Source organism: Microtus oregoni, unplaced genomic scaffold, assembly GCF_018167655.1.
Source record: "Microtus oregoni isolate MIOR12 unplaced genomic scaffold, Mior012 000043F_ref0000047, whole genome shotgun sequence".
NCBI classification, from domain to species: domain Eukaryota; kingdom Metazoa; phylum Chordata; class Mammalia; order Rodentia; family Cricetidae; genus Microtus; species Microtus oregoni.
In genome coordinates, this window is record NW_024543210.1 from 11,608,537 (window position 1) to 11,621,510 (window position 12,974).

At 38.9% G+C, this 12,974-nt stretch overlaps 1 protein-coding gene and 1 non-coding gene across 2 annotated transcripts in view; one reads left to right on the forward strand and one right to left on the reverse strand.

Moving 5' to 3' along the window:
* The window catches only part of Catsperb (cation channel sperm associated auxiliary subunit beta), a 228,535-nt gene that overhangs the window by 79,489 nt on the left and 136,072 nt on the right, over positions 1-12,974 (reverse strand). Inside the window, 2 exon segments of the mRNA XM_041633087.1 lie at positions 1,761-1,915; positions 5,235-5,386. Coding sequence (XP_041489021.1) covers positions 1,761-1,915; positions 5,235-5,386 — 307 coding nt within the window.
* LOC121434508 lies at positions 10,071-10,180 on the forward strand. The gene has a single exon (XR_005972444.1). It is a non-coding gene; the product is annotated as a U6 spliceosomal RNA (small nuclear RNA).

The following is a 12,974-nucleotide window of genomic DNA, read 5'->3' on the forward strand; positions in this document are numbered from 1 at the left end:
TAGACTGATTGGTCAGTGAACCTCTGGAATTCTCCTGCCTCTGCCATCCAGAGCTGGGATCTCAGGCATACCATAGCATGCCTGGTTTTTTACATGAGTGCTGGAGATCTGACCTCAGACCCTCATACTTGGGCAGCAAGTTCCTTAATCACTGATCCATTTCTCCAGCCACCAAATCACAAAACTCTTAACAAGAAAAAAATTAAGTGTTAAAAACTGTAGAAAGATCACATTATGGACACACACACACACACACACACACACACACACTCTAGTGCTGTTCCTCTAGAGAACACTGACTAATAGGGAGGTGTTTGCATCATGAGAGTAGAGCCCTGTCTTTGAAATGGAATAATTATGAAGAGATATCAGTCTTCTCTGTTTCTCAAACATGCAGTTGTCCTTTCCTCTACCTTCCACCATCAAGTAAGGCCATTGCCCTGACCACAGTTAGAAGTCTTAACTTGGAGATTCTAGTGGCTGGAGTCAAAAGTCCAGATAATCCCCCATTCTCTAGAAATCACCCAGTTTCAAGTGCTCTTTAGTAGCAGTAGAAATTGAACTAAGCCAGAACTAACCGAAATACAGCAGGATGAGCAGCTTGAAGGAAACATTAAACACCAGGATCATTTACACCATGGAAGAAAAGCACGGGGAAAGGAAACAGTGCTGACCATAGCACAAGAAAGTGAGCATCAGCCCAAACTGTTACAAGTGCTAAAGGCCAAATCTGTGTAAGTATGTGAGTCTGGAAAAGCTGGGGCACTTGGGCAAAGGGACTTTACAATTAAGGAAGGCTTTCCTTTGAAGGCTCATGACAAAGATTCAGGCAAAACAATGACTAGAGACACTGGCAGTGCAGGTAACCTAGAAAGAATCAGAGAACAAGAAGAAGCAGGCTTATTGTATCACCTGACTCTCTGAACTTTGTTTCATGGAAAGCAAAACCCTAATCCACTTGAGATTGGGTATCAGAAACATGCACACAGGCTTCACAGTGCTACCTGAGGATTCTCCCTCTCAAGCTCTACCTTCCTCGTCCCCTTGCCCCTCTTCCCTAGGAAGAGAAAGCTGTAAGCAATTATGTAAGAAAACAAAGACAATTCTCTGTAGTGCACAGGCTAATACACTTTACAGAAGAGGAAACTATAACACAATTCTTGGTCCACTAAAGAATACAAGGATGTGTCTTGTTCCTAAATGTCTAAGGTATTAAGTAGAACTAGCCACCAGCAAGATGACTCAATAGGTGAATTCATGTAGGTTGTCCTCTGATCCCACATGTGGCATGCGCGCGCACACACACACACACACACACACACACACACAGCGAGAGAGAGAGAGAGAGAGAGAGAGAGAGAGAGAATAAATATTTCAAAACAAAAGAAAAATAATTATTAAAGGCACTTGAGAAGGATAAATTCCACCCACAAAGTAATTGCAGACATAAAGCAGAATTTGGTTGCCTCAAGATATACCTTCTATTAAGAGAATTTTTTTATCCCTGAAGGAAACCTGACAAGCTAAATCTAAGAGTCACATAGATAATCAAAAGTCAAAGATATCTGGGAAGAGGCAGAGGCAGGGAGATCTCAAGAGGCTCAAGCCAGCCTGGTCAACATACAAAGTTTTAGGCCAGCAAAGAATGCGTAGTGAGAATCCGTCTTATTAAAACAAAAATTCCTTTAAAAATTAGTTTAAAATTTTGAATCTGAAAATCAGCATGTATTCTAAGTAAGTCTGAGCAAGTCATCAATTACCCAAATTTTATCAGTTTCCCAAGGTGGATGTTTTTGAACTTCATTCTGTCTATACTGCTGGCAGATGTGTTCAGAGGTACATGTGCGAAGAAAAGCATTTCATTGGGAGAAAGGTACTGTGGAGCTAGTGCAGTATCAAATCCCAAATCAGGAGGCTGAAACTAGAGAAAAGGAAATATTGTACGTTGAATGCTTATGCTTCAATTATAACACAATTCAAATAGCAAACTTGTTTCCCATTAATATCAAAATGATATGGCTTTACTTACTGACTGGAGTAATATACCTCTATGCTCTTGGGATATCTTTGAATATCTATCTATGCAAAAGAGAAAAAGTATTTTTGCAGTGGAGGAAAAGAAAGTCTGATAATTAAGACCAAGTTTGAGGTTCCGGTGCCCTTTGTAGGAGGCTGTGGGTGTATGTGATAAGTTTGGAGGTGCAGATTTTAGAGCTGGGTTATCTATGGTGACATCATCGTGAACTCAGCAGATCCGGTCATAACTGGGTTTTTACTTGGAGTTTTACTGAGAAAGGGTCTAATAGGGGCATCTTCTTTGAGCACTGCTTCTCTGAGTCTCACGCTCTGTGCCTAGAGCCTCCCAGTTCTGGTCTCTGCTGGTCTATTCCATTTCATGAACTTATAGGACTTACAGATTGTCCCTTAAGATAATGTTTGCCTAGATTTCTGACATCTAATTCCTTCATCCCAAACTGCACAGTTTTGAGACTTTTCAATGGGTGAAACAGAGATGAATACTTGCTTCAAAACAGCTGTTGGAGTCTCCTCTGTTGATTAAGAGATCAAGTATTGCATGCATGTGTGTGTGCATGCCTGCATGCTTGCTTGCCTGAGTGCATGCATCTGTGTGTGTTGAACTCGTAGATACTGCAGTCTGTTTTGGGTTATATCTATCAAGTACTGCCTTCAACAAACATTTTCTGTCACGTTTTCCTCCCAGTGTTTGAATTTTGGGTTCTCACCAAGAATGAAAGAGACAGGGAAATAGTGTGGCTAAAAGGACAGATCCTGAATCAATTGCCTCAGTGAAAATCTGTTTTTATTACCCCCACATAGTTTGGGTAGTTATTTACTCTCTGTGTTCCTTGCTTTCCTCCTAAGTAACTGAGGACAAACAGTTGTGAAGATGAGACATTCACAGCAGTGCCTGACACATACTAAGAACTACTGATTACTCTTTTCCAGAGAGGATGCATGTATTTGTAGAGGGAAAAAAATAAAGTTGTTGAATAAGAGTTCTTCAAATTTGTCCTGAGTATAAGAATTCCTACAGTTTTTCCATCATAACAATTTCAACTTTCACTGAAGGGAACTAAGCTAATTTCTACAAAACTATGATGTTAGTGAAATTTTGAAACGGCTGCTTTTTTTGGTTATGTCTAGCAGACTGCTCATAACTTCTACTTTGTACATTTGCAGAATCCAGACCCCAGGTTCAGAGAACATGTTGGCATCTCCCTCTCATGGAATCCTCACTACTTTGTGTGCATGTCTCAGACAGAGGATGTTATAACACCTTGCTGTCCACCTGTTGCCTTGGCCAGGTGTACAGACTGATCTCGTAGCTAATATATATTATATTTATTCTCACCATATGTGTGTGAGAGCTTTGCTTGTGTGCTAGTTCACGTTCTAGTGCTGACCATAAGTAACTTGGGGAGGAAACAGCTTATTTCAGATTATAGTTTATAGTCCATCAGGAAGGAAAGTTAGGGAAAGGACATTGTCGGGAACTTGGAGGCAGGTAATAAAGCAGAGGACATCTAAGAGAGCTTCTTGCTGTGACTGCCCACATTAACCAGGAACAAAGAAAATGCCTCAGAGATCAGGTTCCAAGCCAGTCTGATGTAAGCAACTCCTCAAATGACATTATTCTTCCCAGATGTGTCAAGTTGACAAAAACCCAACCAGCACAGTTTACATATATGTGCCACATATGTGTACTTACTGCTTTTAGAGGTAATAAATGTGTATTGGATATTCTGGAGCTATAGTTATAGATGGTTGAGTCGATATGTGGGTTCTGTGATGTGAGATTCCCCTCTGTATGCTGTGACTATCATTGGTTAATAAAGAAACTGCTTTGGGCCTATAGCAGAGCTATAGGGGAACAGAGCTAGGCGGGCAGTGTGGGGGGAACTAAACTGAATGCTGGGAGAAAGAAGGCAGAGACAGACATGCTGAAATTTTGCTGGTAGGTCACAACCTCGTGGTGATGCACAGATTAATGAAGATGGGTTAAATTAAGATGTAAGAGTTAGCAAATAAGAAGCTAGAGCTAAATGACCAAGCAGTGGTTTAATTAATACAGTATCTGTGTGTTTATTTTGGGGCTGAGCAACCGGGAACAAAACAAGATGCCTCCTTGAACAGTTCTGAATACCAAATTCGGTCCTCTGGAAGGGTAGCAAAGGCTCTTAGGCACAGAGTTACATATCTAGGCCTGGGCTGACCTATAAAGAGATCCATTCTTTCCATTCTTTTTTATAGTTTCTTTAGCAAAATGACAATTTTACCAAATTCCATTGAAACACATTTTACTCTTGGCTGCTTTCTTGATGAGTAATCATTTTCTACCTATGCCCCCTCTCTTTCCATAAATAGTAGATTATACATTGTAATTAATAAAAATACGCATCTATAGCCAGGCAATGGTGGTGCATGGCTTTAACCCCAGCTCTCAGGAGACAGAGGCAGCTGTGAGTTTGAGGCCAGACTGCTCTACAGACCCAGTTCCAAGATAGGCTCCAACGCTACAGAGAAACCCTGTCTTAGAAACCCCCTCAAAAAAATGCGTCTATTATCTTCTGTGAAGGGCAGAAAAACTGTGCTCTATGTCGGCATTAACAAGGAATAAACTAGGGAGCAGGGTTATTTAACATGGACAAGTCAAAATCATTTATCTTCAAGGCCAACATTGTGAGGTTAAAAAATAAACTCCACCAGGAGCTGAGTTGTTTGTAACAAATCTGTGATAGACATGATGTTGTTCTGCAGTGAAATCTTGTAAGAGGAAACCTGTTGGGCTTCCAGAAGATTTTGGAGGAGTTCAATGTTGTATAAAAGTTTTCCTTTAGCAAAGAGTGTTTGTCCTGATGGGTCTGGAGATATGCCTCAGCTGTTAAGAGCACATACTTGCTCTTGCAATGGACCTGAGTTTGGTTTGCAGGTGTCCTGCCAGGTGACTCACAGCTGCCTGGAATACCAACTTTAGTGTAGACCCAGCATGTCTAGCCTCCACAAACACCTGCCTTTATATGTACAGAGAGAGAGAGAGAGAGAGAGAGAGAGAGAGAGAGAGAATTATACATATATTTATATATGTATATGTAAAATTTTAAACCATTAAAAAGTTTTGTATTAAGGAAAACACTGTCTCGTTAGCCAGCACAGATAATGTGGCATCTGTTCTCAAAACAAGGCAAACAGTCTCAGTGCATCATGTTACTGACCTTTCCAAAAACATTAACACCTCCAGAGCGTGAAAATGATGAACCAGCATTAACGTGTCCTGGAGTCAGTTTGTGTAAGAATCCCAAGTGATCGTAGTATATCGTGAAAACTTTATCAAGACACTCTCCACTGTGAGTGTATCTTGTTAATCCTGTTAGGAAACAAACAGAACTCTCTTGATATTGATACAATACAACTAGAAGAAATTTTATATTGCACCTGTAAAAATTTGCTTGTTTAAATTAGGAGTAAGAGTAGGGCTCTGAGACTTCGAAATTAGTGAAATACGTGCGGCTTTGTGCTGCATCCTTGGAAAGTCTTCTGTGGTTCCACTTCATTACAGAACATGTTCACAAATGTGGCAGACAGAACAGAACAAAGGGGTTGTCTGGTCAAGGGATAATGGAGGGAGGGTGTTTATTCTCCCTGGTGGTGCTTTCTCTTCCTAAAACTATCAAATTAGGCTTCTGTCTATCTAGGACCTCTTGTGCTTCTCTATCATTAATTTTTTCTCTCTTTCTGTGGTGAATAGAACTGGAATTTGATTGTGATTGTATGGAATATATAGATTGCTCTTGGTAGGATAACCAGTTTCACAACAATGATTCTTCCAGTTCATGATCGCTGGACTTTTCCATTCTTCAGTGTTATTCTCTACTTAATTCCTCAGTGCTTTCATTTTCATTGTAGAGAGCCTTCACATCCCTTGTTAGATTTATTACAACAGATGTCATCTTTTAAGGCTACTGTGAATAGGATTCTATGATCTTTTTAACATGTTGCCTGTGGGTGTCTTACAAATACCCCTTTAATATTGGACTATGTTCCTTGTATTCTGAGATTTTTAGGACTTAAACACGAAGAGATGTTGGATCTTTTCAAAGAATTCTTGTGTCTGTTGACCATGTAATTTCTATGCCAGAGTCCATTTTTGTGATTTATGACATTTATAGCTTTACATATACCAAACTATTACAGAATCTCTGGAGTAAAACCAACTTGATAATGGTGAACAATATTTTTGATGAGTTCTTAAATTTAGCTTCCAAGTGGGTTTTTGAGAATTTTATTGGTCTAAGTTCATCAGATAAATTGGTAGGCTTTTTGTTGTTGTTTATTGTGTCTTTATTTATTTTTGTAATATTAGCTTAAAAAGGAAATGAGAAGGTTTGGCATGGTCATGCAGCCCTTTAAACCCAGCACTTGGGAGGCAAAGGAAGGTGTATTTCTGCAAGTCTGAGGCCAGCCTGCTACACTTCTTATGTTCCAGGTTGGTCAGCCAGGGCTGCATAGTATGATGACCTGTTTTCAACAAGAAAGAAAGTTTGGTAATGTTTCTTCATTTCTATTTTATTGAATAGTTTGGTAAGGATTGGTGTTAGTCCCTTGAAGGTGTAGTAAAATAACATTGTCAGTTCAAGAGGAGCTGGATGTTTTGTTGCTGTTGTGGGAGATTCTAATTAATTGCTTCAGTCTTATTGCTTGTTAGAGACATTTACAAGGTTTATTTCATCTTGGCTTACTTTTGGGAGGCCACACATATCCAGAAATTTAAAAATTCTTTTAGATCTTACAATTTAGTAAAATATATGTTTTTAAATAAGAGCTCATGATTTGTGAATTTCCCTGGTATTTGCTGTAACACCCACTTTTGTATCTGCTGTTGGTCTTCCTTATCTCTTTAAAGAACCAACTCTTTCTTTCATTGATTCTTGGTCTCAGTTTTCATTTTTTTGTTGAGTTCTATGTTGATCTTAGTGATTTCTCTCTGTATATTGATTTGGGATAGACAGAGTTGGAAGGCAAAGCAAATAAATTGGAGGAGGAATCTAGGCTTGAGAAGAGAGAAGGGGAACGAGGGAAAATAACCAAGGCTAGTGAAACAGTGAGCCAGGCAGTCACTAGCCAGCCAGACATAGAGCAAGCAGGGAAGTAGGACTTACAGAAAGAAAAGGGAAGGAAGGAAGGAAGGAAAGAAGGAAGGAAGGAAGGAAGGAAGGAAGGAAGGAAAAAATCCCCATGGCAAAACGTAGCTGAAGAGAAACGGTAAAATAAGCTATAAGAGCTAGCGGCGCAAGCATAAGATAAGGCCTAGCATTCGTAACTGATAAGTCTCCATGTCATAATTGGGAGCTGGTTGGTGGCCCAAAGAAAGCTTGCTACAGATGCAATTGCCTGTACCTGTATTGGAGGCATATCATATTGTCTGCTTGATGGATTTTTCCTTAAATCAGTGTAAAGTGTTCATCTTCATCTTTTCTTATTCGAGGCTTTGAAATCTACTTTGCCATATATTAGAACAACAATACATGGGTCTTCTCGGCCCATATGCATGAAACACTTTTTCTCCTCCCTTCGATATATGGTCACATCTGCTTTATAAGGTGAGACGTGTTTCTTGGAGGCAGCAAATGAGTTGAATCAGTGGTCGTACATTATGTTAGCCTATTTCTATCATTGAAAGTTTTAATTTTTCCGGTAATTAGGACAGATTACTTTACTGGAAATAGTCTGGGGTTAGCTGCTGCTGTCTTTTAAAACTTGCAGTACAGCAAACCATGTTCTCTTTGCTTTGAAAGCTTCCGGTGAATAATTTGCAGTTATTCTGATGGACCTGACTTAATATGGGACTTGGTGCTTCTCCCTTGCTAGTGTTTTTGTTATGTGGTTTTATTGTTTTGATTATAACGATATGGGGAGTTTCCTTTCCTGTCTGCCTGTTTAGTGTCTAAATACTTCCTGCAGGGGGAGGAAAGAGGTGAAGGGGGGGGGCAGAGAAAAATGTAGAGCTCAATAAAAATCAATTTAAATAAAGAAAAAATGCTTCCTGCATAAAGACTGTCATCTCTTTTTCTTACTCAGAGAAGTTATTTGTTATGATTCTTTTTAAAAAATGGTTTCTGTGCCTTTGGAACAAGATTTTTTTCTACCTCTATGCCTATTATCAATAAATTTGGTCTTTTTAGAGTATTGTATCTCTTGAAATTGCAACTGGCATCCTTTTGTTATTGTATCTTTGTCACTGTTTTATTGTTTTAGTTTTATCGCTCATCTTCAGGATCAGTTATTTTGTCTTCCTCTTGACCTAGCCTGCTGGGGAGACTTCCAGGAGTGCTTTTTATTTGACTTACGTTTTTCATTTCCAGCAATTCAGATTGTTTTCCTACTTCTCTTGGCTTCATCTTTGAAATCTTCTATAGCCTTTATTATTTTCATTCATCTGTTTGAGTGTACAATCAGGAACTCATTTTATTCTTTGGACATACTTAAATTATTCTTTTGAGTTCTCTGTCCAGGAATTGACACCCGCTCTATTAGATGCCAGCGCTGTAGGATTGAGAATTTTGGAGTTCTGTTCTCATGTGTGTGTATGTTTCTAATGCTACTGCAGCGGGATTTACTCATCTGGAGTTATTTACTTGTTTAGTTCACCTTTTTATCAGCTGTGTTATTTCAGTTGGAATACTTGCAATGTTCACAAGGGACTTTGATGTAGTAGCACTGAATGCATAGTTCATAAAAAAAATATTTCCTCAGACCAGGAGCTCAGGGTTCCTGGTGTAAATTCTACCTTCTTTGCAGAACAAAATATTAACATTAGGAACAACCACAGGTGCTATGAGAATGTTATGTGAGACAATGAATAACTGTGGCCCATTTGACTCCTTCAGCAACTGCTGAAAAATAAACAACCAAAGATAGGGAGAATTATAGTCAGATTTTTGTTAATAAAATTAAGGTGGCCTCTGCTTCTCTGGTTCCAATCCTTCAGTGCCATTCCCAGCTGTATAGCAGATCACCTACCTACTCTGCTCCCTTTCCTCTCTGATTCCATCCCCAGTGAATCACAAAGACCTTCTCCTCCAACCTCCCTTCCCCTAAGTCATCCCATTATCCTAACCTCCATCACTAGCAGGCATTTCCTGCAAAGGCACCAGGTGAGCAGACCTTCAGTATTCCCTACTCTCCTCCAAATCCAATCCCCACCCCCAGTCTCGTGCCTAGCTCAGCATCCCTAGAACACCTGCTGCAACATTTCTTCCTCACCACCCCCATCTTCTGTGGATCCCACAGAGCTTCCCCTCCTAATTTCCCTCCCCCAGCACCACTTGTTGTTTTATCTCTGTCTGCAACTTCACCTGCATCCCCTAATTACCCACAGGACTTTCCTGCCAGGAAAGTAGGGAGGCTGACTGTAGATCTATCTTCCCTCCTCCCCTGTTCCTCCAGATCCAATCTCCCCAGTCTCATCTTCAGCATTATAACAGACCTAACCTCTTGTTTATTCCCATTCCAAGAAGACTAAATAATCAGAGCCTGGTTGTAGACTCTGTTCTCCTACCTCCTGTGAAACCTTCAGACTACTAGCCTATCCCAATTTCTAAGTATCAGCTCCCAATCAGAAGCCATTTTACCTAGAACCCCCGATGTCTACATCTATAAGGTCCAGAGAAAATTTCCCACCAGGCAGCACACAGCCATCACACTCTCCTAAAATCCAGAGAGGAAACAGGAACCACGGAACAACACCCACCCAGGACAAACCAGAAATCAGCACCTAGACCTATAATCATCCCCCAATCCCAAATGCCACAATGCCAGTGTAAAAACAATCAATAATGGCCAGGATGGTATGTCTCCAGTAGAGCCCAGAAACCCTACTGCAGCATGCTGTCAATATTCTAACAGCTGAAACACAAGAAAGAGACCTTAAAACAGCCTATATGAAGATGATAGAGGACTTCAAAGATGAAATGAATAAATCCCTTAGAGAAATCCAGGAAAATACAAACAAATGGTAATAGGAAACAAATAAAACTACTCAAGATTTGAAAATGTCGATCAGTTCAGCAACACATATACTAAAATTGGAATGATATAGAGAAGATTAGCATGGTCCTTGTGCATGGATAAAATGCAAATTCCTGAAGCATTTCATATTTGTATAGATAATTGCACACCAGCCAAACACTTGGAGAGCAAGCACAAGCAAACACACACACACAGAGAAACACACTACCACCACCATGACCAAAATCAAAAATAGTAGGACTAACAAATACTGGTCATTAATATCTGTTAATATCAATGGACTCAATTTGCTAATAAAAAGACACAGACTAACAGAATGGATACGAAAACAGGACACATCCTTCTGCTGCATACCAAAAAAACACACCTTAACTTCAAAGACAGATATTACCTCAGAGTAAAGTGTTGCGAAAAGATTTTCAAATCAAGTGAACCTAAGGAGCAAGTCAGTGTAGCTATCCTACTATCTAACAAAATAGACTTCAAACCAAAATTAACCAAAAGAGATGGAGAGGGACATTTCATATTCATCAAAGGAAAAATGCATCGAGATGAAGTCTCAATTCTGAACGTCTATGCCCCAAATACAACGGCACCCACACTTGTAAAAGAAACATCACTAAAGCTTAAACCACACATCAAACCCCAGACATTAATGGTGGGACTCTTCAACACCCCACTCTCTCCAAGGGTCAGGTCTGCCAGGCAGAAACTTAAGAGAGAAACAAAGGAACTAACAGATGTTGTGACTCAAATGTACTTAACAGACATGTACAGAATATTTCAGCCAAACAAAAAAGAATATAACTTCTTCTCAGCACCTCATGGAACCTTCTTTAAAACTGACCACATACTTGGTCAAAAAACAAATCTCAACAGAAATGGAAAAAAAATTGGAATAACCCCCTCAGAAGGCATTGCTTAAAGTTAGAAAAGAACAAGAGCTACAATTGCAGAAAGCCTTCAAACTCACTGAAAATAACAACTCTCAACTGAATTATCAATGGGTCAAGGAAAAATTAAAGAAATTAAAGACTTCCTAGATTTCAATAAAAATTGATCCACATGTACAAACTTATCAGACACAATAAAGCAAATCTAAGAGGAAAGTTCATGTCACTCAGTGCCCACATAAAGAATTTGGAGAAATCTCACACTAGTGACTTAATATCACACCTGAAAGTTCTAGAACAAAAAGAAGCAAACTCACCCATGAGTAGACGGCAGGAAATAATCAAATTTAGGACTGAAAACAATACCACAGAAACACAGAGAACACTACAAAGAACCAATGAAACAAAGAGATTTGTTCTAGAACAAAAAGGAGCAAAATCACCCAAGAGGAGTGCGCAAGAGAAATAATCAAACTCCGGGGTGAAATCAATGAAATAGAAAGAAAGAGAACAATACAAAGAATCAATGAAACAAAGACTTGGTTCTTTGAGAAAATCAACAAGCTAGACAAACCTTTATTCAAACTAACCAAAAAGCAGAGAGAAAACATCCAAATTAACAAAATCAGAAATGAAAAGGAGGACATAACAGCAGACACTGAGGATCCAGAGAATCATTAGGTCATACTTCACAAATTGTAAAGTCAAAAAGAAATAGACAATTAACTTGATAGATAATACATACCAAAATTAAATCAAATCAGATAAACAATTTAAATAGGCCTATAACCCCTATGGAAATAGAAACAGTCATCAAAAGTCTCCCAACCAAAACACCCAGGGCCAGATGGTTTCAAAAGCCTGTACTTCACAAATTGTAAAGTCAAAAAGAAATAGACAATTAACTTGATAGATAATACATACCAAAATTAAATCAAATCAGATAAACAATTTAAATAGGCCTATAACCCCTATGGAAATAGAAACAGTCATCAAAAGTCTCCCAACCAAAACGCCCAGGGCCAGATGGTTTCAGTGCAGAATTCTACCAGAATTACAAAGAAGAGCTAATACCAATACTTTTAATCAGGCTACAGTTACCCAGATACCCAAACCATACAAGAAAAGAGAATCACAGAACAATCTTTCTCATTAACATTGGTGCAAAAATACTCGGTAAAATAGTGGCAAACAGAATCCAAGAACACATCAAAAAAAAAAAATCCACCATGATCAAATTAAGATTCATACCAGAAATGCAGAAAATCTGCCAATACAATGTACGACATAAACAAACTGAAAGGGAAAAAAAACACATGATCATTTCATTAAATGCTGAAAAAGTCTTTGAAAAAATCCAACACCCCTTCCTGATAAAGGTCTTGCAAAGACCAGGTATACAAAGAACATACCTAAACATAATAAAAGCAATATACAGCAAGCCAACAACCAACATCCAAATGTAGAGAAACTAAAGTGAGTCCACTAAAATCAGAAACAAGACAAGGCTGTCCACTCTCTCCCTATCTCTTCGATATAGTACTTGAAGTTCTAGCTTGAGCAATAAGACACAAAAGGAGATTAAGTGGATACAAACTAGAAAGAAAAAGCCAAACTTTAGGTATTTTCAGATGATACAACAGTATACATAAGTGACCCCAAAAATTCTATCAGAGAACTCCTCCAGCTGATACACACCTCCAGTAATGTGGCTGGATACAAGATTAACTCAAAAAAGTTAGTAGCCTTCATCTATACAAATGATAAATGGGCTGAGGAGCATCACCCTTTACAATAGCCACAAATAATATAAAATATCTTAGGGTAACACTTACCAAACAAGTGAAATACCTACATGACAAGAACTTTAAGCCTTTGAAGAAAGAAATTGGAGAAGAGATGAGAAAATGGGAAGATCTCCCATGCTCATGAATTGGTGGGATTAACATAGTAAAAATAACAGTCTTAGCAAAAGTAATCTAAAAATTCAATGCAGTCCCCATCAAAATCCCAAAACAATTCTTCACAGACCTC